The sequence below is a fragment of the Pseudorca crassidens genome, chromosome 13, assembly GCF_039906515.1.
Source record: "Pseudorca crassidens isolate mPseCra1 chromosome 13, mPseCra1.hap1, whole genome shotgun sequence".
Classification (NCBI taxonomy): Eukaryota; Metazoa; Chordata; class Mammalia; order Artiodactyla; family Delphinidae; genus Pseudorca; species Pseudorca crassidens.
Window position 1 is genome coordinate 7,011,596 of NC_090308.1, and position 26,519 is coordinate 7,038,114.

Consider the following 26,519-nt stretch of genomic DNA (forward strand, 5'->3'; position numbering starts at 1 on the left):
CGAGCTCGGGGGGCGGGGGCGGGGGTGGGGGTAGGAGATCTACAGCAATTTGTGTTTGAACAAGACCTCCAGGTGGTACTAATGCAAGCCACAGGCTAAGAACCACTGTTCTGCTAACTTGTAAGCGCTACAAGGCAGGTTTTTTTCGTTTGTTGTTTGTTGATCATCTCTTTTGTTTGCATAGCCCTGGTACCTAGAACAGTGCCTGGCACATCACAGGCGTCCAGCACATATTTGCTGAATGAAGGGATTTCTGTGCCAGCTCTAGCAAAGAATAACAGTCAGCTTTGTACCAGAGTATCTACACTTTACACAAAGGACAAGCTTGTTCTCTGCTCTGGCTTCCTCTGTGCATTAGTGATGCTTCCACATTCAGAATCCTTTCTACATTGATAATTTTAGTCATTACCGACCTGAGCAAGCCATGAACTAGCGATCTCCATCATCCAGGATACAACTTAGCTTATCTTCCTCGCTCAAGTGCAGTTTTTCCCATTTGTCAATGTGTGATAATAGCTGAACACAAAGAACTTTAAAATTCCCATTAAATGATACCTATTAATAATCTTTTTTTAACATCTTTATTGGAGTATAATTGCTTTACAATGGTGTGTTAGTTTCTGCTTTATAACAAAGTGAATCAGTTATACATATGTTCCCATATCTCTTCCCTCTTGCGTCTCTCTCCCTCCCACCCTCCATATCCCACCCCTCTAGGTGGTCACAAAGCACCGAGCTGATCTCCCTGTGCTATGCGGCTGCTTCCCACTAGCTATCTATTTTACGTTTGGTAGTGTATATATGTCCTATTAATAATCTTAATATTTATGCTGTCCCATTTCCCCATCAATCTTAAAATATGCTAATAGACGTTATTTATTTACTTTCCTTCCTCTCTACGCAGCAGTCGAGGTCCCGTGGGGCAGGGCTATATAAGGTCTAAGTGGCGATCCAAGTGGTGCTTGGTACCACCCATTGCACTAAGAACAGAAATCACCACTGTTAATGCCATCATCAAGTATATTCTTCCAAACTGAATTTGAGAGCGTGGCCCGGGAAGTTGGGAACTTAGTGCAGAGAGTGCAGCCCCGGCCAGACGCTCCGTTACATCCTAGCACTTAAATTATTTCTTTCTAAATACACATAGAGATAAAGATATACAGAGTAGTTATTTCTGGTATATGTTTATTATATAAATTAATACTATATAAATACATATACTCCCCCGAAAAGAGAGAGTAATAACAGTTCCAAGAATCTTCGGGCCTGAAAGGGGGATGCGGTGGTCCGACTCACCAGCAGGGGGCGCGCTGCTCACAAGCAGGGGTCTTGGACCAGAACACCTGACCGTGCTGTGACTCTGGGGAAGTTGGGACCCGCTTCTTTCTGTGGAGGTGGGAGTTTTCAGTAAGGATGTGGCAAGTGAGTGCTGTCTGGGCATGCAATTTTGATAATAAAGGTGAACATTTCAAAGTTGGCATTCACCTGAAAGCATTCACAATCTGAATTAAGCCAGCTGTTTTCAGGGATTCATGGCCATCTGATCCTTTTTGGAAAATAGATTTAAAGTGACTTTTAGAATTAGGATATACTTGTCTGATTATTGACTAAACAGATGTCACAAATAAGCTTCCTAAAGCAGGAAAGATGACATGAATGCGAACAGTCTCTCAAGTTGTTCTAACTTGCATACGTATTAACAGGGTCTCCTAGGCACAAATCTTAAAGCCTCTGTGGGGGCACTTTGCTTCGGTTTACCTGTGTTTTTTAAAGGAGACGTCAGCAGTCTTTTCGGTTTATACAAACTCCTACAGTCTGATAGTCTCATCTCTATAAATGCGAGGTGAGGACAATTATGACAAGATAATGGTTATGATCATAGAAAAGACGAACTTGGCATTCACGGGGCACCAGGCTATTTGCTAAGCGCTTGTATTCTTGACTCACGACCACCCTTGTGAGGTGTGGACTGTATTCGTCACACGTGCAGATGAGAAGGGGCTGAGGCTCGGTGTCTGTCCACGGTTACCCAGCAAGTAAAGAAGGATGCTGGCATTTAAACCCAGGCACTGATGACTCCAAAGCCCTGCTCTGAACCACTTCCCATGACACGGACACCTCTACGTGTTCACTTAACAATGATCACCCTATAAACAAAACCCATGGTCCCTTCTTGAGCCACAGGCTGTCTGTCATGCCAATACTTGACCTCGCTGAGGCAATTTTGAAGGTATATAGGAGACTGTAGGAAATTGCTATTTTTAGCCATCAACTATGTAAGAAGAGAGACTTGTCCCATTCCACCCACACCGCATCCCGCCCCCTTCCCCGCAATCGCACTCACACACGTTCGTCCTCACGAAGGGTGAACAGAAAGCAGGCACAAAGGTCTGTGCAATTAACCTAAGTGTCACACTGCCCTATATGAGCCACAGTTAATCACAGGTAGGACGATAACGCTGAGTGACAACCACCTTCACCTCCTGGCAGCACAATGACAACCCACTGCTTCACAGCTTGATGACTAAAGGCGTAAGAGAGGGTGAGTTTATCCAACTAAACATTCTTTCCAGGCCCAAGTGAGATGGCTCCCAAGCCTCCCTGCTCCCCACAAGCCCCCAGGGCGTTTTTAAGGGTTCACATTTCTGGACCCCATTCCAGACCTACCGAATCCAAATCTCCAGGTGTGAGCACAGGCAAAGGTGTGCGTGTGTTTCCTAAAACCCTAGGTGATCCTGTAGCAGTGGGCATCCGGCCTCTGTTCGCGATCATTCCAGAAGGATTTGAATATCAGTATCAAGGATACTCATAAAAGATGCTAAGCAGAGATCTCAGCAGAAGAGACTTGGTGACAACCCTTCTCCCCAGGGATTGATAGTCGAAGGTCTAACACAGTCATCTGGGCACATGAGGGTGATCCAGAGCTGTGTTTCTTTGTTCCCCACGTCAGTTAGGCCAGCAGCAGTAGAGGTGGGTCTCTGGCTGTCCTTCCACATGGATCCAAGTGGGAGACGCGGAAGAAACAAGAATAATGTTGATGCGGGCAGAGGCCTCCTGAGAGGTTTTGGGCGCTCTCCATGGCTCTGTTCTACCAAGGAGGAAGGAAGCCCACAGTGTTAGGGGCAGTGGGACTATCAGAGATGAAAAGGACAGAGAAAAGGCATTGGCTTTGGCAACTGTGGCCTCACTCGTGTCCTTTCTTAGAATAGTTTCAGCAGGTCAGGCAGAAGTGAGATCCAGCCACACAGCAGTGGGTCAAAGAGTGGTGGAGAGTGAGGGCGTCGGCTGGGCGCAGAGGAAGCAGAGATTTCCCGCCCCTCGGCCTCAGGGTGTGGAACCACTCTGTGACAGTGCCATGGCCTTCAACCCTTAGTCCTCTCTGTAACATGTGACGTCATCGTGAAAGAAACTGTAGCAGCAGAAGCACAGGGTCTGAAGTCAGAGCCCAGGGGTTATACACTGACCCTGCTGCTGAGTCTCTGTGGCCGCAGGCAAGTTCTGTTGCTTCTTGAAACTGAGGTTTCTTCCTCTGAAATAGTTGACAGCAGCCCTACCTATTAGGAAGGCTACAATCGCTAAATTAAATGATCTACTCCAAGCTCCTGACAGAGAGCACAGCCTCCTAATATAATAGACATGGTCACTGTTACTTCTTTTTTTTTAAATTAATTTATTTATCGGAGTAGCATTGCTTTTCCCTGTTGTGTTAGCTGCTGCTGTACGATGAAGTGAATCAGCTGTATGTGTACTTATGTCCCCTCCCTCTGCAGCTGCTCACTGCAAACCTATTACAGCTTTGTAGCCGTCACGGCACGATTCTTAGACACAGCTCTGTGTTCTTCATGGAATCAATGGGAAAACCAGCCAGCGGACAAGAGAGCTGGTCCCATGAGCATGTGAGGAGCGGGATGCCATGCCATTTAATTTATTGATTTACTTTTAAAAAAGTTAAACTACAGTTGGTTTACAATATTGTGTTAGTTTCAGGTGTACAGCAAAGTGATTCGGTTATACATATGCATACATATACATTTATGTGTGTGCATATCTATAGATTCTTTTGCAGATTCTTTTCCATTATAGGTATTATAAGATATTGAATATAGTTCCCTGTGCCATACAGTAAATCCTCATTGTTTATCTGTCTATATATAGTAGGTGTATCTGTTCATCCCAAACTCCTAATTTATCCCTCTCCCCCTACCCCACCCTTTCCCCTTTGGTAACCATAAGTTTATTTTCTATGTCTGTGAGTCTATTTTTTCATAAATAAATTTATTTGTATTACTAAACATATTTATTTTGTACTCTGCATCTGATCATTCCAATCTCCACAACCTTTGCTGGTCAAGTTCTGCAGTTTTGCATTTCTGCCACTTTCACTCATGGTAGCTTGTTTTCGCCTGTATTTGGTGACTTTTTTATTGTGATCCCAGACTTCTTGGAATTTTATTTGTGTGATTTTTTTTTTTCTTTTTGAGGTTTGTCTTTTTAAAGTGCATTACTCTACAAAAAATATTTTTGCTTCAGCCAGGTTCTTGGGTATACTACCAATCCAGGAGTATTTCAAATTAACTTTTTGGCGTGAGTCCATTTTTAACCTAATCAAGTGGTATGAATTCTTTTCACAAACGCTGTGCATAAGGCTTAGTGGTTGGGAATTCTTAGAGGAACTTTGTCTCTCTGACCTGCTCCACCATAGGACGAAGGCTGAGACCAGCACATAAGTTTTTTTCATCAATTCTTTATCAATTCTCTCTTCTGGGAGAATTTTTCCACCTTCCACCCTGCTCTGGCCCAGGTCCCATCTCTGCTTGTAAAGACCAGGCCTTGGGCAGCCTGGGACTAGGAAAATAGCCCCATAGCAAACACCAGATTCCTCCCTCCCTGTACCAGTAAGATTTTCTCTTTCTTATCCTAACCTTCAGGGATTTTCCTGACTTTTCCATCAGATAAACCGTTAAGCAAAAACTTTTCTTGCATATTTCATCCAGCATTTTTAGGTATATAGACCTCGGAGAAATTGCACTTAGCATGCAGTGCGCCATATTGCTGAAAAGTGGCATCTTCAAATTAGTCTTTGATAAGTAACATTATATATTTCTCTGATCTGTATGCCTCCAGTAAGCAATTTTAAACCACTGCTACAGAATTACAAGCTCCTGAACCTTAAAAAGAGAAGCTGGGGACATAGGATCGGGAAGGGTATTTGCTATGTTCACTTGGGGTTAGGACCACACGTGATCTGAGCTGATTGGAAGACGCGTACTTGAGACACAAAGCTACTTACTAAATCTTGTGTCGGTTCTCATTCATCACAGCTTTATCACTGGGCTCTGGGCCATGAGTGGTCTTTACATTGTCCCAGAGCCAAAGGAAGTTTTCCGTGACCTGTGGTTGCTTCTTAGTGTTAAACTGATTCTGCTTTGTTCTAAGAAAGTATTTACAAATCACATGACATCCTCTGAGTTACAAAGGAAGTTTCCTTTGTGAACGGGAGAGCTGATTAACAGAAAGAAATTGGTTTCTCCTCAATGACCACCATCAGGGATGCACCCCACATGCCCTTGCTGGTTCACGGGGTCCTGTTCCAGACGATTGTCAGGCTGCTGCCTTCATGGGATGTGTCATTTGTTCACTGACTCAGCTAAAATGTACCGAGTGCCTGCTAGGTACCATGCACTGTGCCAGACACTGGAGAGAAGAAGAAGACACAAACGTGATCTTGGCCTTGGATGGATTCACTTTCTATTGGAAATAACAGAAAAATAAATACTAATTACCATAAAAACCATTAAATGCTGCAAACGAGGTGTAAACACAGTTATTTACCTCCTAATACTTCATTCTTAAAGAGTGAAAACTTAAACATTTCAAAAATATTTAGAATCTAATGATGAAATGATAAAAATTGGATTCGTATCTGGGATGAAGGATCCACTCACCAGATTCCACATCTGATCTAGGTCCCTCTCTGCACTGTGGTATCTGAGGATGATTGCTCTACTTACTGACACAGTCGTTTCTTTTTGGCTGTGTTGGGTCTTCGTTGCTGCGCGCGGGCTTTCTCTAGTTGCAGCGAACGGGGGCTACTCTTCGTTGCGGTGCGTGTGCCCCTCGCTGCGGGGGCTTCTCTTGTTGCGGAGCACGGGCTCTAGGTGCGTGGGCTTCAGTAGTTGCAGCGCGTGGCCTCAGTAGTTGTGCCACCTGGGCTTAGTTGCTCTGCGGCATGTGGGATCTTCCCGGACCAGGGACTGAGCCCATGTCCCCTGCATTGGCAGGCGGATTCTCAACCACGGAAGCCCTGACACAGTCGTTTCTGAGCACAGCCATCCCAGCACCACTTGCTTTCACTCTCACCATCTAGAAAACCTGCTAAGAGACCATGGTGCTGGTGGAGACCCCGTGTGTGAGCATCTCTGGTTTGGGTTTCCATCCTTCAGGTTTTCCAGATTTTTGATTTGATCGGCCCTGGTGCTGTTATACACAAGGGGAGCAGCCTGAAACCTGGCGCTTGGCGTTTTTACTACTCAGAGGCCTCCTTTGTAGAATAAGTTTGACAGCTGCCTGATTTCTCTAGGTTACTTTGATGGGCCACTGAAATGATGGAGATCAAAGTGTAAAAAACAATATGTTACAACTTTGTAAAGTGTCATCAATGTTATTATTAGAGTAATATCAGAGTATTAGAGCATTTCATGTCATTTGATTTCTTCACTAATTTATATTTTAAGTCATTTTTAGTACTTTCTTAATCTAAAAATAGCTCTGGGAATGTTTTAAGAGTCATTACAAATTAATAAAATGCCCCGCACGTTCGTATTAATTTTAAAGCATAGAAGAAAATAATTTAATACCACAGAGGCCAAGAAGGAAGGGTTCTGTTTGGATTAACATTTTGAAATATACTTCTAGACCACAGAGTTCTTGTACTAAATCCCAAAATGTACCAATTCTTTTTCTGCATGTGTCATTCAACACTGAAGTAAGTGAAGAGATTGTAGTGTCTGAACAATTAGACAGGCACAGAATACCTTCGGCGGCTCCTTTGAAATCCCTCCTCCTTTTCGTGGTATATGAGTCAGGGGTGATTCGTTCCTCTGGCTTGAATAATGTTAGCAAACGTTTCTGAGAGCTTGCTGTAGGTCTGGAGGTCATTCTGTTATCAGGTAATGTGTGTCAGATACTCGTCCTGAACCTTCAAAGAAATTAACCCACCTGATCCTTGATACCACATGCACTAGGCATTTTGATTTCCATCTGAGATGGGAACTTTCAGAGAGTTAAGGAATGTTCCCAAAGCCACGCACCCAGGTGGAGCTGGGATTGGAACCCAGGCGGCTCTGGCTCCAGAGCCCAATCTCGACCTCTAGCTGTTCCCCATTCCTGCTGCCACTCCTCTGTCATATCAGCTTCACCTCCCTGTTCCTGCCCGGTCCTGTCTGTGACCACGTTCCTGTCCAGGTGCAGGAATGAAAGATAATAAGATGTTGAAGAAAGTTTAAAAACAAAGATTTTGGAGTCACACGGACTCTGCTGCCCATCAGCTGTGGGCAGTTGTTTGACATGTCCAGTCCTCGATGTAAAATAAGAACTAGTACACTCACCTGATGAAGCGTCTAGCAAGAAGGTTTTAAGAGTATGTGTCACCTTGCCTGCATGTTAAGCACCCACTAGATGTTATGTGTTACAATTATTCAAGACCATAAAAAAGAGGAACTCAAACTGCGAAACTGCAGTCTTGTCTTAGCTCGTAGGCACAGGCCAGATGCTGAAACCATGTTGGTGCTTGGCCCTGCATGGCAGGAGCCGTCCGCCACTTGTCGAGTGAGTTTACTGTTGAGCTTCTTGCCTGAAGGCACTTCCGTCTCTAAGAACTTCCTGTGCAGTGTTTCAAGGGACCCACGTGGAGCCCACTGTGAAGATCTGACTTTCAACTCCTTCTGTCTCATTCACCCAGGCCTACCGAGTTGATGAGAAGACGGCAGAGCGGGCTCGGTGGGAGCACGCCTCCAAAGAAACGATCAAGAAGACCTCTAAACCCTGTCCCCGTTGCCACGTGCCAGTGGAAAAACATGGTGAGTCTGGGCTGGGCACGAAGTGAGGGCGTCTCAGGGCGTCGGCTGCGTGGCTGGGACAGTCAGGGGCTCTACGAGGGCTTGCTAGCTGGGGAGTTCAGCGCTGGGACTTTGGCGCCATCTGGCCAGAGTTTGAGTCTCAGCTCTCTCACGTCAAGCTTCTTAGCCTCCTAAGCTGCAAGTCCTCTTCTGTAAAATAGAGCTGGTAACAGAAGCTGCCCCGCAGCAATAGAACCATATGACATGGTGGGTGGCAAATGCCTCCCGGTGCGTGACAGAGGAAGCGCTCGAGAAACGCTGCCTGCCCTTATTATTATTTATTATTAACACTGCTGAACACTTTGCACCTGATTTTTAAAAACAAGTGCTAGGGAGACGTTCCAGTCCAGTATTTCCCCCAGAGCGCCCTCCACACTACTCTGGTGTCTAGAGATACTCAGCGGGGAAAGGCAGGTACCACCACGTCACATACATCTGACTCTCGCTTCCCACTGTATCCCCTCTTGGAGAATAACAGCAAGGAAAACAACTGACTTGTACTGAGCACTTACTGAATGCTGGTTCTAAGTCCCCTTCGAGTATCAGATCATTTAATCCTCACAGACACCACATAAGGAAGCTACTATTATCCCCATTCGTAACATACATTCAAGCCGTTCAGAATGCCTTTCGTAAAGAAATCTGTTTAACTTGGTGTAACCAGTTGGTTCGCAATTTTTTGGCCATGAAACTCTCTCTTTCACGTCAGTGATTCCTGTCCCTTTGAACACGGGACACGCTCCGGGCTCTGGTTTCACCATCCCTGTGGCAGGAGAGTTAGTGCCTTATGTTGGGGTGACGCTTGGCTCCGTCATTAAACTAGCCTTTCCATGAGTGTGTCTCTGAATGGGACTTTTGCCTTCTACCAGCTTCTCTCTAAATTTCAAGCATGGGAGGGGATAACTTGGGGACACCTCTGGATGGATGAAACGACATTCACCGTAGTCAGGGGCTCCCAGGAGCCCACGTGTATCTGCTGCTTTGCACAGCTTTACGGGCTTAGAAACACCACCGTCCGTATTCAGATGGTTCTCCCTGGGGATAGTCTACACCCAGGGCAGCGTCTCCCTTCCCTTATACGTGTGGTCACGTCCATGCATCCTCACACCCTGGGAGCCACCACAGCTGTGGGGAGACCTGAGAGAGCTCCTACCAGAAGGAGCCCCTCCCGGCTCCCGGCTCCTTGCCTCCTGCCATGTGGCCCCATGTAACCGCTGGAGGCCACTGAGAGGGAGCCCAGCTGGGCTCTGGGGACACGACCACGCTCCTGGCTGTGGTTTTTCCTCCCCCCGTTGACCTCCCCCTGCTCTGATGCCTGCTCTGTGTGATCATGTGGTCTGGGGGCCATCGCTGTGTAGCCCTCCGGGCTCTGTAGTGTTGCTGGAAGTCAAACTCTAGTCTATATTCAGAGCATTCCTCTGGCCTGCCCCCTTCCCAGGGGCCCTGCTACCTCGCGGGAGCTGGCGGGGCACCCATGCCATCCACCTTAAAGCCGTCCCAGCCCAGCACCCAGACTTCTTTCTAAATGTGGAACACGTCAGTACGTGCGCGGTAGGGTCAGCAGCGTTCTCTCGGCAGAGAAATAAACGAAGCACAGGTACTGTTTTTCCCACGTTCTCTTCACTGGGCCTTCACTAGCCGCCCTTATTATTACATATTATTAACACTATTAAATACTTTGCATCTGATTAAAAAAAAAAAAGAAGATGGTAGGGAAACTTCCCGGTCCAATATTTCCCCAGAGTACTCTGATATCTAGAGATACTCACTGGTTTGTCGGGGCTGAGAGCTGGCCTGCTGTGCGTGAAACCCAGCCCTCGGCCCCAGGGTGGGCCCTGAGGCTCTCTTTCCTCAGAAGAGTACCCGATAAATAAATATTTGTTGAATTTAAAAGGAGCTAGGAAAGGACATAGACACATAAATAGATAACCTTATAAAATATGACAGAGAAAACAAGCTAGTAAAGGAAGACCTTGTGGTTAAGAGACGGCTTCCTGGTGGAGATGATGCCTGAGCCGAGAATAAGGGTCAGGGTTACGAGCCAGGCAAGGACGTGGCAGAGAAGCCTTCCCGGCAGCCAGCAGGTGCAAAGGCAGGTAGAGCATCAGCGCCGGTGTGTGCAAGAAGCCCAGCTGTTTGGAGTTCCTGGAAAAGGTTGAGGAGCATCTGCTCAAGCGGTGGGTGGCAGGAATTTAGGGCCCGGAATGACATGCAGGGCTTGGACCTGATTCTGTAAGACAGGGAACTGCTCCGGGCTGTGAGGCCAGAAAACGACGTGCTCAGGCCTGCCTTGAGTCAGACCACACCTGCAGCCCCAGAAGGTAGAATTGAAGGGGTCAGGTGATTCCTGACTATAGACATGTTTCCTAATCTGGTTCTTTCTTTGAAATATTGTGATGTACTCTACGTGGAAAGCTCTGATTTTTCACCTATAGATTTTTGGTTTTAGTGTCTACAGCTGATTTTAATTTTTAACAAAACGTGCGTTCACTTTACAATAACCAGGATAGCATGTTAAAGGTGGATCCCCATTGGACACGCAATTCTGTCTCTTGGAATTTTGATTCCTTGCAAAAGGTCCAGGTACATGTGTTCCAGAGTATTCTCAGAATCATTAAATCATGAAAAATTGGAGCATATGCAGGTGTTCTTTAATGGGTAGAGGGACAGGCAATCTTTAAAAGAATGAGGCAGAGCTAAATATATTAAAAAACAAAAAAATGCACAGAATATATTGTTGAGGGAAAATGCTTCTTCACGATTCTGTGTAGCGTATGATCATGAAGGACTAAAGGGAAGGTTTGTGTTTTCTCAAAATTTTGTTTGAATCAATTTGAGATGAATGACCCATACTGAGAAAGTGTCAGACAGTAACAACACATCTAGGAGTCTGGGATTAGGCAGGACTGGATTTCGTTTCAGGGAAACCTGATTCTCCCACTGGCTTAGAGGTCACACCTATAGATTTTTAACCTATGAACTGAAAAGCTGAAACTTTCAGCTTATTAATGATAGTCTCTACTGTTTTAAAGGATATCACTACGACCAGAACAAACTTAGGCTCCATTAGCAAGAAAAGCTAGTCTCATTATCTAGCTCTGTACCTAAATTCATAGCCTGTTTCCTATTCAACTGAATCCCAGAAAAGTAGTTCTCGCTTCAGCAAAGCTGTCATGATAATGAGAATTATTTCCATTTTAAACGCAGGCTGAACTTGGCACTCCCTCCTACAACGCCCTTTAATCCCCGGAAGTTCTTCCTTTACTTCCACCTCAAACAGATGAGATTCAGGATTCATTTTCTCTGCAGTAAGCGTCTGTTGCCCGTTAAATTTGCCTTCAGGTCATTCAAGAGCTTCTGATCGCTCATTAAATCTAAGGGCAGAGTGGCCAGTCCATGGTGTGTTGGCTGTGCACCGTTGGGGCTTTTCATGGTTTGAGCATCAGTCAGGAGACGGAATCCTCTAAGAGGGAAGCTAGACTTTCTCCATGCAAATATCCACACATGAGCACGGCGTGGTCAGCAGCTTCTTGCTCGAGTTTACGTTTAAGCCGGCAAGGCTTTTAGAATTGGAGTCCCTGACTCTTCTCCAAATTATGGGGTCTAGCATATTCCTTCCATGTTACACACCAGGAAGAAAAGAAAGTTAACAACATGAATATCCTCTCTCTTGCTATTTCCTTTCTTCTTATTCCACTGTGCCATTGTGAGTCTAGTTTCTATAATAAAATCTTACTTGTTAAAGCTAGTATTCCAGATCCGTTAAGATTTTGGTATAATAGGCAAACATTCTCAACCTTTCATTCAGTCTCACTTAATAGTCTGTTGAATTTGAATACATTGCTTAAGCATTCTTTATGATATTCCAGAGAAATTTAAGTGATTATACAGTATTACATTATTTATTATATTATTGACATCCTAAGTACACAATGAATAAATATGTGTTGAAAATTACACAATCCTGTAATTGTGTAATGCTAATTGGGAAATAGTAAGAGAAAAGTATCACACGTTTTTCCCTTTATTTTCCACATATTTGAATTTTTAAATGATCTTTAAAGCAAACCAAAAAGAAGTAGAAAACTATGGGATTTTAAATGCCCTTAAGTTGGTCTAAAACAAATGCCTTTAGTTACATAATCATAAATATTTTATATTAGTGCAAGCTCTCATGCCAAGCTTCTAATATAAAAATGAGACAACACTGGGCTTCCTTGGTGGCGCAGTGGTTGAGAGTTCGCCTGCCGATGCAGGGGACACGGGTTCGTGCCCCGGTCCGGGAAGATCCCACATGCCGCAGAGCGGCTGGGCCCGTGAGCCATGGCCGCTGAGCCTGCGCGTCTGGAGACTGTGCTCCGCAACGGGAGAGGCCACAACAGTGAGAGGCCCGCATACCACAAAAGAAAAGACAGCACTGAAGCAATTCTTTGGAAAATTTGGCAAGAAAAAATGGCTTAACAAGACAACTGGTAAAATTGAACAATGGAGCACATTGAGTGCTACATGGAATTCAAGGAAAGACATTGCTTTTGATGGGTGATCTGGGAAAGTCACTCACAAACGGTTCTCTACATATAACTTCATACAAATAACCTTCTCTTGACTTCACGGCAGACTTGGTGTCTGATCCCCAGAAGCAAGTAGGGAAGGTATTTAACAAATGGGGGAGGTGGGGAATCCCAAAATAAGGGACTTTTCATCTCATACTGGAAAGGCCCTGTTCCATGAAAGAAAGAACATTGGAATCACACACATCTTGGTTAAACCTCCGGCTTCACACTTAAAAGCCTTGAGACCTTGAGAAAATTCTACAACCAGTTAACACCCTCATCTCACAAGGTGCTGTTGAGGAATAAATGACATAACAGATGTAGAGCACCTAGTATTATTCATTAGTTTCTCGCTATCCTCATCTTAAATAAAATTTTGAATAGCATGAAGGAACCTATTCACTATTAAATGCTTTTGGAACAGCTGTCCCAACTCCTGTCTTATGAATTTTTTCAAGCCAAGTAACACTGAAGAAATGATAAAAATTACTCATAGTATATATTGATGTTATTATGTATTAAATTGTTAAATATATTATTGTATACTTAAAATATTAAATTTACTGTATATTTAAATAAGGAATCGACCCCGTCTGTGAAACACAAAGCGTTTGTCTTTAAATCCCATCTTAAGAGAAGTCAGTAAACTCAGATTTACAAGTAAAATTTGCCCTTGATGGACGTGTCATGCTTCGAGCTCACTCATTTCTTTTTTTTTTTTTAATTTTTATTGGAGTATAGTTGATTTACAATGTTGTGTTAGTTTCAGGTGTACAGCAAAGTGAATCCGATATATATCTCCATTCCTTTTCAGATTTTTTTCCCATATAGGTTATTCTCTCATTCCTTAACGAATGTCAGAACTTTAGAACTTCCCAGTGGGCTTTCTGGTTTGTTTTCCTCAGTTCAGATTCTGCTCTTGGCTTGCAATAATTCTGTTAGGCAGCATTTCTGGAACAGGAGGTTGGTGCGGGAGTGTTTCCCGGGTGCTTATTTGTGGCCTCTGTCTGCCCACAGGAGGGTGCATGCACATGAAGTGCCCGCAGCCCCAGTGCCAGCTCGAGTGGTGCTGGAACTGCGGCTTGGAGTGGAACCGCGCCTGCATGGGGGACCACTGGTTCGACGTGTAGCTGGAGCAGTGGCCACGCAGGCGCACTCAGCCGCCATCCCGCTGGGAAACATACAGAGTGTCCTAGTGTCATCTGCTACTTCTCCTTTCTCTAAACACACACACACACACACACACACACTTCAAGTTCTTTCCAAAATCACAAAAACAGTTATAAGAGAAGCTCCCAGGATCCCTTTCATTGTGCCCCTGGGAAACAGCCAAGCTAATGGTGAGACCATCAGGACGTATTCACAGGCCTCGGCGATACGCGGACACCAGGGCACGGATGGCAGCGCAATTCGCCTTTTGTACGGGTTGTCATTCTTGAGTGAATTCAAGTCAGGCTGGAAAAATACACAGAGATTTCTCAGGTTCAATTACCTGCCTTTTACCTTCAGCAAACAATGGGAAGAAGCCTTTGGTGAGGTGGGAACTAGTTTTGAGGAACTATTGTCAGTGATTCTCTCTAAGACTGACTGCAATCGATTCTGAGAACGACATTCACAGCTTAAAAAGCGATGCCCTTATTTAAATTTTCAGAAAGCATCTATTCCCAAAGAACACAGGCAATAGTCAAAACCATGTGTTTATCCCCAAGAATTCTATTTTTATGTATTGCATTAATGAAATATCAACTCTGCACGAATCAGCTTGTCAACTAACTGAGAAATTATGAAACTTAATCTGAACATTGAGTGTTCAAATGTATAGGGAAGAAATCAAAACTTAGTGTACTTTCACTTCATTTAATTATACGCAACGTTAGAAAGATATTGTTTTTCTGAAAATATTACACAATCGAGAATCTGATTTTAAACATTCATTTTGAGCTTGGAGAATAAGCTCATACATCTGGCTTCACTGTCAATGTAATGAATAAGGTGCCTCTAGAGGGGACACTTTTAGAAATGATTTCATAATGATTCTCAGTGTTAACAAACATGCAGGTTATTAAAGCAGAATCTGTAAAGAAGGAGCGTTTCCAGATCATCAAAATGAAATTTTATGCACTTTCTGTCCACCTGAACCATGTTAACTATATTTTTTTGTATCAAAATATTTTATTCTGGACCCCTTTCAGATCTGATTCAGATTAAAGTTGTCAAAGCAACAGAGTGCAAAGGGAAACTGCAACAACAACAAAAATGTGCCTAAAAGGATAAGGGGGGTCATTGGGGACGAATCGCGGTGATACGGAACCAAAATACATTATAAGTGTAATTAACATGGCTCGGGACAGCCCACTCGGGGCTCTGCCCCCCCAACGGGTTATTCGGAGTTCTTTTCTCTAGGACGTAAACTCACACGAGAATACTTCCTCACGTTAACATGGCTTGAATTGGATTGGTGATCAAGTTTTCATCCTTTTTTTATTTTTGAGGCATTCACAATACATCAAAAAGAGCTGTGTTTACACTGAATGCGGCAAACCCCATCCTCCACAGCACAGCGTGTGATGGAAAAGTCAAACCACTGTCTTTGTTCTCGTCCGCCTTCTCAGGAAGATCGTGACCATCACTGAGGGTGTAATGACTCTCACTAGAGCACAGGGTTTCTTTTGGATTTAGAGACCCTGGAAATTATGAACTCTGTAGCAGGCCTTGTCTTTGTAGACGTAGGACCAGAAATCCTTGCTGGAGGGAGAGAGGGAAGGACCCCAGCAGACTCCCCCAGGACATCTGTCCCTAACCATCCATCCAGGGACAGTCCCCCCTCTCCGTCTTCCTCAGAGGTCCTGCAGCTGGGAAATGATAGGGGGGAGGCAGCCTCGTCAGTGGGAACGGCCTCACATGGCTTCACTCTCGGAAAATGCAACCTCCCCAGCACGGCCCAGAGGCTGCCACCTCCCGTCAGGGAGCCTATGGATGGTACAGAGATAGTGGAGAGCCAGTCTCCCAAGTAAGAAAGAGGCAGGTCACCAGGCTGGAGCCCCACATCCCCATGGCTGGCATCAGGGCTCAGCCTGGAACGCACACGGGGCCTGCCTGCGAGTCACCAACAGTTCCAGCAGGTAGCAGCTCCGTACGCGGAGCCGGCAGGACAGTCAGGTGGTTCCCTCTGTAGGGGGGCACCCAGCATCTTATACCCGCCACAGCTTTGCGGTTTAATGACTTTGCTATTACTGCCCCCTCCCGATCTGCATGGTTTGTTGGGTGTGCCAGGCAGACAAGGTTTGCTCCCACTCCTGCAGGCAGTAGACGTCCTAGGTCCCTGCTACTTCCCTGCTGGTACCTTCTTTTTCTTTTCAGAATAGAATACTGATTCTTAAAACAAGTTAAAGAACAAGCAGCCGCTGTAAATGAGTGTGAATCACAAACCACTATAAATGAACATGTCTGAGCATTGAACGGTGCAACAAACTGTGAATCTAGCAAAAGAACAGAAATAAAGTCTTTGCAGAAGAATCTTTACTTTTCTCTGAACTGTGTAAAGAAATACTTGGCAACTATGTCCAAGGTTGTGCTCAAATTGTCAATAAAAGTATCCAAAGAGTTTCTGAGTCCATCTTTGAAGACATGTTATCAATAAATGCTGAAGGTGTGGGAGGGAAGCCCAGGACGTGTCCCTCGTGGCCCGAAAGGGTTACCTGGTGAGGCCGTGGCCATCGTGTCTCTATTCTGAGCTCCAGATGAACCCTGGCTGTTTTAAAACTAGGTAGTTTCTCCAGTGCTATCAAAATTTAAAAGGGCTCTACAAGGGGGAGGTGGGGAGAGGAGGGAAGGATTGGGAGTTTGGGGTCAGCAGATGCAAACTAGTATATACAGGATGGATAAACAACAAGGTCCTACTGTAGAGCACAGGGAACTATATTCAATATCCTGTGATAAACCATAATGGAAAAGAATATATATGTGTAACTGAGTCATTTTGATGTACAGCAGAAATTAACACAACCATGGTAAGTCAACTATATTTCAGTAAAATTTTTAAAAATTTTTGACAGGCCTCTGAAAAGCAAACCATCACTTAAAAATCTAACAGTTACTTTCCTGCCTTCTCAGCATAACTTTTCTAATAACTGTTTAAAACAGAAGTTTGTGTTGGGAAAGACCGCGGGACTTTCTGCCATGTCACTGCAGAAACGTTGGGTGACTTTGCATTGCTCTCAGCGCGGGTGTGTTGACTCTGCGCTTCTTTGGCTCTGTGTTGGTGGCTGTGCATTGTTCACTTTACAAGGAGTCCGTGTCTCCATGATGTGGATGGAACATTCTTGGAGAGCTCCTCTACATATCTGGGGCAAGCAGCACACCCCGAGGGCCCCTGGTGCCAAACATCACAGGAAATGCTCTGAGGAAACACCACGTTTCTAGAAACGAAGACAGAGAAAGCAGTTGAGTGAGCGACTCCACTGCCCCCCTGGGTGTGAACCCTGGGGACAGTAACAGCAGCCACCTCGTGGGGCTGGTATGAGGACTACATGGATTGATTCACATAAAGCCCTTAAGACAGTGCCTTGCACCCGGGAGACATTCAGGAAGTGTTCCTTATTATTAATAGATGAACTAGTCAGTGGAGACCCCCGAACAAACTAACGAAAAGCACAGAACGAATGCAAACTAATTGCAGGTGCCGGGAAGGTGTGTGTGTCCCTTCACGGGGTTAGTGATTTTGTGGAAGAGGCGGGTGACGGACTCGCAGTGGATTTCAGTGTGTTGGATCAGCTTCTCCACGGTCCCAGAAATTCTCCTACAAAGGCAAGTTGCCAGCTGTGTTTGAAAGGCTTGAAGGGACAAGATCCAGCTGTTATGCCGACTCTCCAGGGGGACAGTAAAGAGCTGACACTGTGAGTAGAGACGAGTAAGTGCAGGTGTGGCTACCGACTCAAAAGGAGCAACCGGGAGCGGGGAAGCTAACATCACTGGCGCACGCGTCCCACCCCCCGTTACCCTCGCCAGGCCACTTCTGACACCACGGAGAGTATCTATGTCAGTTTTGAAAAGAAAACCCTATTTCAAAACAACACTGGGCCTGTCTTCAGATTACCCACTGTGAATAAACTGTCCAACCACAAATATTTCAGAACTTTCACTGCAGTTTGAATAATCATGCAAAACAAGGCAGGGAGTATTTTCTGGGAAGATCCGTTTGGCGCTCACGTTGGTGACACTGTCTCAGTGGGACCTCGGTGTTCCCTGATCTCACCCTCTGATACGTAGGCCGAGAGAATCAACTTTGTCACTGTGTCGAGAGGTGTCCGGACCCAAGAAGATGGACTCACACTAATCTAGCTCATAAGAGAATGAGGTATGGAAGCTACAGGGTCAATTTACAATTTATATTTGCAAGGAGAAGCACACCTCCTGATTTCTCCTGAGATTTTCCATCTGCCCGGAATCTTTTCTTTACAGCCCCATCTTCCCCCTTTGCCTGGCCACCCTTAGGTCTCCGTTTAATCCACTTCTCCAGGAACCCTTCTCCAGCCACCCTAGTCTGCATTAGGGTCCCTTCCTCTGTGTTCCCAAAGCTGCACTACTTCCTGAGTCATAGTTGTCTGGTGTTTTTTCCCCAACACCAACAAGGTCCTCCCGACACCACTGGGTATCCTACGAGTCAATTCCGTCTGATGCTACCTACCCAGAGTACGTGTCAGAATCCACAGGTTGAGGGCTCAGCCCCTCAAGACCACCCCCGACTCAGACACCAGTCACAGGTCCCAGGTTGCCACCTATACTTCTGACCGACGGGCTATAAATCGGGGGTTTCTATGACCCAACCCCTCAAGTTCAATATTACCCTGGAATGGCTCACAGAACTCAGGAAAGTGCTTTATTCACTGTTACCAGTTTGTTATAAAGAGTTCAGATTCAAGGACAGCCAATGAAGAGCTGCATGGGGCAGGCGTGGGATGGGGAGGGGTGTGCCGAGCGTCCATGCCCTCTGCGGGTGCCTCACCCTCCCCGTACCTCAACGTGTTCGCCAGCTGGGAAGCTGTCTGAACGCAATTGCTTAGGGTTTTTTAATGGAATTTGCCTTAAGTAGACACGATTGGTTAGATCGTTGGCCATTAGTAATTCACCTAACCTCCTGCCCCTCCCCCTCTCCCTTCCGTCGATGTCAGGGCTTAGGGCTAAAATTTCCAACCCTCTAATTGTGTCTTGACTTTCCTGACAGGCAGCCCCCATCCTGAAGCTACCTAAGGTCCGACCACAGTCATCTCATTAGCATACACATCACTCCAGGGATTCCAAAGGTTTTAGGAACCATGGGCCAGGAATCAAATATTTATTTTTTATATTTATTCATATTTATTATAATTCATTCATATATATATTTCATAATAGCATTTAACGTGTGAAACTTTAATCACTTATTTACTTATCTCTACCCCCCAGGAGCAGATAAGGAGAATATAACTATAGTACTCGCCTTTGTATCCACAATACCTAGTGCCGGGCCTGCCACATTCCAGGCTCCATAACTAGGGAATTGCATTTTGGAGTTCTGAGCAAATCTACTTGAAAATCAAACCACAGTGAAAAGCTAACTTGTGGAGCCTAGACTCAGAGCTAAGCGACTCAGCTGTATGACCAGTGTCCCCTGGGCAGACGATCACTTTCCATTCCAAAGGCACATATGACGCAGGACGAAAATCCCCGGTCTCAGATCAGGTATCCTTAGCTGGGAGCCCCTGAGAATTGCACTCAAAGGGTTCTCCCCTTGAACCCTCCTCCCCTCCAGTGCCCGGGTGACCTCACCTGTACATTGGCTGTTCTTGAAAAACCTCTCCAACTGTACTAGCAAAGACAAACTCTGCAGTTTTTCCTTTCTATAGATAATTTGTCTTATCCATGATTCTTGGCTTCTTAATTCCAAACTCAGAGTGACTTCAATGGCATTTTTGTGAGATGCTATTAAGCATCAAATCTCCTCTCAGTATTTTTTCCCCTGGAAAGTGTTCCTTGTGTTTTTATTACAAAGTAATTATTTCACTATCACATTCCAGAAAGTAAAAAAGGCAAAAAGGAAAAATTAAAACCACCGTTTAGAAATAATTATCTCGCATCTTACTAATTTCTACTTAAAAACATAAGATGAGCATCTTCCCATGCCAATAGATTTCTAAAATGACAACTTGTCAGGACTTCATTATGATCAACTCTATGCTAATTAAGTTAATAAGTATTTCTTTGAAATTTCCCAGTTTAATTCAAAAGTGTTTTTCACGTAGTCATTAAACAGTTTGGGTATGAAAACTACTGAGCATCATGAAAAAATGTTTATAATGTAATGGGGAGTAAAAAGGAGCTTACCAAAATGGTACGTATGCTGTAATTGCAATTATTTTTTAAAAATTAAGTCTAAGAAAAAGTGATTGAAGAACCTATATTAAAATGCATTTTGCTATGGTGACAAAATTATACGTGAACTTTCACTTGTCTCTACTTTGCACGTTTCTTGGCAGTGTGAAAATATCACTTTATAATGAAAAACAGTTTTTAATCTCTCGTGACAGTTTAAGCTGCCCAGATTGAACGCAACCAAGAAATGAAGATTTTCCAATCAATAATTCAGTCCTTGCATTACCTGAACTTTACACAAATGATAACGAACCATTTAAAAACACTCTACTGCTTCTTTCAAAGGAGTTTTGCCAAATGGATTTGGACAGGGTGCAGTGGGAGAAAAATGAGTTGGGTGGAAGCTCTGGGAAGACGGGACTCAGTCTCCAGCCCCCCATGAATACGACCCTTCTGAGTTTCTCGTGAGCATCTTCTCTGCCTCTTGTGGGGATGACCAACCTTCCCACGGAGCCCAGCACTGAGGGGGCTGCTGCACACGGACTGGCAGTTCAGAAACTGAGGCCATCCTGGGTGAAGAACGATGAGTTGGGCTCCCTGCCGTGGGCCACACTTTGGGGAGCCTGGCCCCAGGAACGGGCCTCCAGCAGGCGCAGCAGCCTTGGCTACTGTCGCCGCCTGACACCCCTACCCCCACCTGAAATTTCTCCTGAGCCTCCCTCAAGCCGGACCGACCGCTACTGATGCCTCCCAAGGAGTTTGTCCCACTAAGAAGAGGATGGGCTGATACCATAGGAAGCCCTTGACTCTCACCAGGGACCCATCACGTGGTATTTGAAAATCTTTGAATTCTGAAGTACCTCTCTGCAGTAGCAGCTGGCTTTATGTTCAGGGCCATTTGTCATGGAGACGTTCCAATTTCATGAGTTCACACGAGCTCTGCGCATCAGCCATGGTTGAGTCACCGCTGTCGCCAGCCTGCTTGCCTGAAATATAGTTGATGTACAACGTTGTGTTAGTTTCAGGTGTACAGGGAAGTGAATTAGTTATACACACACACACACACACACACACACACACACACATACACATTCTTTTTCAGATTCTTTTCCACTGTAGGTTATTACAAAATACTGAGTTTAGTTCCCTGTGTTATATGGTAAGTCCTTGTTGTTTGTCTATTTTATATATAGTAGTGTGTAGCTATCAATCCCAAACGCCTAATTTATCCCCCCTGACCCCTTTGGTAAGTATAAGTTTGTTTTCTACGTCTTCAACAAACAATTACTGAGCACTGAATATGATGGGTGTCAGGGCTACAGAAATAAAGACAAATTTCCTCTGCTCAAGACTGACAGGGAATTCCCTGGGGGTTCATGGTTAGGAGTCGGTGCTGTCACTGCCGAGGGCCCGGGTTCAGTCCCTGGTCAGGGAACTAAGATCCGAAACAAGCTGCGGTGCAGCCGAAAAGAACCCAAAAGACTGACAAACCATCAGAGGAGACAGATATGCAACCGCAATGCAGTTTGGTCAGCACCCTAACAGAAGCTGTGCTAGGTCCAGGCTTGGCGAGGGGAAGGATAGGGGAAACTTCCCAGGGGCAGGTTGAAAGCATGAGTGAGAGCGGGTGGACGGCCAGCATTAGGCCCAGAGGCTGTGAGCCGGCGGCCACAGAGAGCACAGGGACCTTCCTGCGTGGGTCCTGAATTGGGAGAAATTAAGGGAAATGAGGCCGGAGAAGCAGATCCAGACGTGGCCCTGCTAGAAAGTCTCAACTCCGCGTCGTGCATGAAGGGAAAACTTTGAGGGCATTTGAGAAGGAAGGTCCACTATCAAATCTGCATTTATGAAAGATCATTCTGTAAGGAATGGCTGAAGGGGAGTGGGACTGGAGAAAGGGGGTCATTTCAAAGACTTTCCGCAGAGTGGACGCGAGGGGAGCTGAGGGCCAGAGTGAAGGCAACTTGCTGACCAGGACAAGAAAGACTTCAGTACATACGTACTTAGGCCCTGAAGTCTCCGCCTCAGTGGACCCAGGAGCAGAAATACGACATGAGTGACAAACGAATGAAATCTAAATCAGGTCTGTAGTTCACTTCGTAGTATTGTACCAAATGTTCATGCCTCCGTTGGGATAATTGTGCCGTGGTTATGTAAGCTGCTAAAATTAGGGAAAGCTGGGAAAATATAAAGGGATGCTGTCTACATCTTTGCCACTTTTCTGTAAACCTAAAATTATTCCCCCCCAAAAAAGTATGGGATTTGGTAATCAGTTAAATGTGACAAGTGAGACAGAGAGAGCTCTCGCGTAAACCCAAGGCTGTCCTGAGTGGCTGTGAGGCTGGTGTCCCTTCAGCCAGGAGACAGGACACAGGATCAGGGCCACGTCTGCATGTGGCCTTGGTGGCAGCAAAGGAGTGGCTCCTGTGCACCTTTCTGCCTCTGACACACTGTGGAAAGGCCAGTCCAATCTCAGGAGAGACCTCCTAGACTGTTTTATGTGGCTCTCTGTGCTACTGAGAAGTCATTTTTAATAAATAGACTCTTCAGAATGATAATTTTAGATGACACCTTAAGATGGTAAAGAAATGACTAAGAGATGCCATGTCATGTTAACCTGTCTGTAAAAGATGAGATGTGCATCTCTAATTGTTACACAGTATTTTAGATTAAACTTTCTCCTTCCAAATAAGTGATCTGAGCAGAAGCGAAAATGTGATTTAAGTGATAAGGGAGGTGCCGTGGCTGAAGGCCAGGCCGTGAGCTTTGGTTCCCATCGGGTCAATTCAGAGGAAAGAGTAAGAAAAAGCAAACAAGCAGCCCCCAGGGAGTCATGTTTACAGCACATGAGGAAGAAAGGTAGGAGGTCGGGCAGGGGAGATCGGAAGATGGATGAGAGCTTCTCACCTGGTTTTTCAAGCAAAGTCAACCCAGATTGTCCAACGTGGAAAAATATGCCAAAAAATACGGTCTTGACCTCTCCGCAGTGACTGTAATTCCTCAACATTAGAGGCAAATTTGGGAACTAATATATCTTCTGAAGGAGTATTTATATATAAGTTTAGCAGTCCATTCAGTTTCACTGCATTTTCTTTTTCTTCTGTCAACTTTACATGAAATGAAAGTTGCTACTTAACAAGAAAAGAGCCTGTCTAGTATGACTCACTTTTTATACAATGAAATCGTATGTATTTACATCCACATCTGCTGATCCTTCCATCTGTATGTTTCCCAGAGGTTGATGGCTGGAAAGAGGCTTAAACCAAAAGCAGTGCTGGCATTTGTGGGTAGTGAGATTTGGGGTGATTCTTCTCTTCTTTTCTGTGCTTTTCTATAGTAGTTGAATGTTTTATAACAAGAAGGCATCATATTCATAGAGAAAACAAAAGTTGTTACTTAAAGGGAGAAGCCCACCAGGAATCTAAGACCAGAGACCAGACTAGCTAGTGCATATGTACTGGGGGTTCTCACTGGGGTTCTTGTGGAGAGCGTACTGGGGGTTCTTACTGGGATGCTTGTGCCCCACGTGGGCATCACACATCCGTGCTGTGATGCCCATGTGGGGAGACCCTAACGGTACAGAGGTCGACCATGTTCAAGGTTCTGTTAAAATTGAACCTCCATCTGTTGGCTTGAATATGTCCAAATTGGTCTGATTTGTGAGTTAACCGTGACCCAGACAGAGGTGTGGAGGGTCTCCGTGCAGACCAGATAATGGCACCGAGGGTTTCCTGGCCTCTGCTTTGACTGGACAATTCTGTGTAGACTTTCAGGCCACAAAACCTCCTCCAACTGCTGAATTTCCTTTCCAGGCTGCCTTGCTACATCTCTGCATTAATATTCACCAGTTGTACTTATCATGTGTGCATGAGCTAAACTATCTGCCTATGGTCCAGAGAACTGAATCCCTACATACATATTGCAACTTAGATGTGAGCATTTTAAATCAAGAACTATAAAGACCATTTTAACAATGTATTAAGAGAACTGCCCACTACAACCAAGCAAGTTTTAATCCCATTAATTTAATGATAAATTAGTATTGAGAAATCTATAAGTTTAGCATTTCACACTATAGCAAAATTCATAACATAAAATAATCTCCTTTGATGGCAAAAGACATTTGATAAATGTTCATTATTAATGAACAACACTTAACTAGAAATTGAAGGATGCTTTCTAAACTTGATAGAGAACATGACTCATGGGTGGGACGTACAGGCATATGCTCATGAAGATTAACCCTTATAAAAAGAAGAAACATTTTAGTGACAACTATTGGTTATTCACCCAGCATCTACGCTCCCTCTTTTTCCCGAGAGACCTTGATTTTGTTAGGTTATCCACTCCCCCTTTCAGCCACATGCCTCAGGGGAAGGTGACCAACCACACCCCAGAGAAATAAAAACATTTATCCAGACAAAACCTCGTACAGGAATGTTCAGAGCAACTTTATCCATAAGAGCAAAAGGAAGGAACTTTTGCTCTTAAGTCCATCAGCTGTTGAATAGATAAACTAAAATGTGGTCTGTCCACAGAATGGAAGGTTATTTGTTCATTAAAAGGAATGAAATACTGCGACATATTACAACATGGATGAAGCTTGAGAACATCACGCCAAAGGAAATAAGTCAGACACAAAAGACCACATATTGTGTGATTCCTTTTATATGAAACGTCCAGAAGGGGCAAATCCACAGAGATGGAAAACAGAGCTGGGGTGGGGGAGGGAATGGGGAACCATTGCTAACGGGCACAGTGTTTCTTCATGGGGTGATGGAAATGTTGTAAAGTTGATTTGGGTGACGGATGCCGTAACTCTATGAATATACTGAAGCTGTTGAATCATACACCTGAATGGGTGAATTGCATGATATGTGAATTATATCTCAATAAACTGTTACCAAAAAAGAATAAATGGAGGATGGAAAAGTAGACAGAGCAAATATGACCTTGTTCTCTTGAGGGACTTGGTGGCAGGGGGACAGATAAGGGTCAAGGTGAGGTGTTTGTTTTAAGATGGGATTGTGACCTCAGGTGTTTGTTTTAAGATGGGATTGTGACCTCAGGAGCCAGCACATAGGGAGAAGTGGAAAATAGAGAGTTATGAGTGAAGGTTCTAGAAGAGAGAAGACACAATTCACACAGGACTCCTAGAGCAAGAAGTCTGGCCAGGAGGCCTCTAACGCCTGTCCTTTGTGCTGTTCATAGAGCCTCCTTCTATGAAAAGCAGTGTAGTGTGCCTTTGAACCCATCCTGCTGCCCAAGCCAGGGCAGACCCAGGCAGAGACCGTGCCCGAGCTACGCCTGCCCAAGGGACAGTCCATGTGAGCAGGTGGCCCGCGGATACCCTGGGAGAGACCCCAGGGAAGCCGGAGAGCAGAGAGGCTGCTGGATGCTGATATATCGTTTAATGTTCTATAGTTTGGGAAGCGGGCAGCTCCTCTCCCCCTCCCCCAACCTTCCTCCACACCCAGGAGGGAGGAGGGAAAGCACAGAAGGGCTTTGGACCCCGGTTTGGTTCAGTTCCACAGAACAGTCATGGTGGGTAGTAAACACTAAACAGCTCTTCACACAAGGAAGAACAATTAGCAGATCGATTAATTGCATTTTATATCCATTTCTGGTCTCAGGGATAAGTATTCAAATGCGATCTTTTCCTTTCAATCAAACATAGAAATTTCAAGTGAGCCTGGTTTCCTGCTATAAATTAAAGCAATTTTCACCTTTTCAGTGTTCAACCGTTACCTTTAAAAATATTTCCTGATTTAACAATACAAATTCAAAAGAAATAGAAATCTTGCGTCTCCTAACTTTCTCCGCTAAGCCGTTGGTGTTCAGGGTAAAAACTGGGGACAACCACATGGCTGAAGTGAGAACAACATGTCTTTACCCATGAGGAACTCGAAAAATATAGTTTGGCTTTAATTAACTGTGATTGAGAAGAAAACACACGATCTAGATATATCGTTTAATGTTCTATAGTTTGGGTGTCTGGAGTTCTTTAATAAGGCAACATGGTTACTCTGCCTACACATGTGCAAATGAACGGAGGGATGCAAATAGCAAAACTTCTTCCCCAAGTGCAGGAAAAAAACACTTGATTCGGAACTTTAAGATCAAGTGTTTAAAGGTACCTTTAATGAGTTGGAAAAACAATGAGTTCATAAACAATTGAGTTAATAAATTATTTCTAGTCCAACAACCTTACTTATTTAAACTCCCTGGAAGAAAGAAGGGGTTCCTACCAGAGACTAGTGGCAGAAGTGTTTGGAGAGAGGAGAGATTAGCAGAGAAGAAACAAACCAGAAGGGCCTCCAGGGTGTCCAGGGTGACGTTAGGTGCCTAAAGAAAGGAGGTGAGGGGATGGAGAGAAGGCAAAGAGGGGGCCACTGGAAACAGAGCAGTCATCTCCGCACCCCCAAAGTCCGGGTTCCTGTGTCTAAGTGTCCAGTTTAATCCTCACATCTATCATATACATACCACTTTTTTTTTAAAG

General features: G+C 44.8%; 1 protein-coding gene across 17 annotated transcripts in view; it reads left to right on the forward strand.

Annotated features, from left to right (window-relative positions):
- Positions 1-26,519, forward strand: part of LOC137204361 (E3 ubiquitin-protein ligase parkin) — a 1,432,750-nt gene that overhangs the window by 1,250,973 nt on the left and 155,258 nt on the right. For 16 of the 17 annotated variants that reach the window (XR_010933571.1, XR_010933572.1, XR_010933575.1 and 13 more), the window contains one exon: positions 7,961-8,078. Coding sequence is in view for 12 of the 17 variants with exons in the window: in XM_067701593.1 (XP_067557694.1) it covers positions 7,961-8,078 (118 nt within the window). In the remaining 5 variants the exon portion in view is untranslated. Of the gene's footprint in view, positions 1-7,960; positions 8,079-13,687; positions 16,274-26,519 lie in introns of those variants that run through there. The other variant, XM_067701604.1, reaches the window with a different exon arrangement.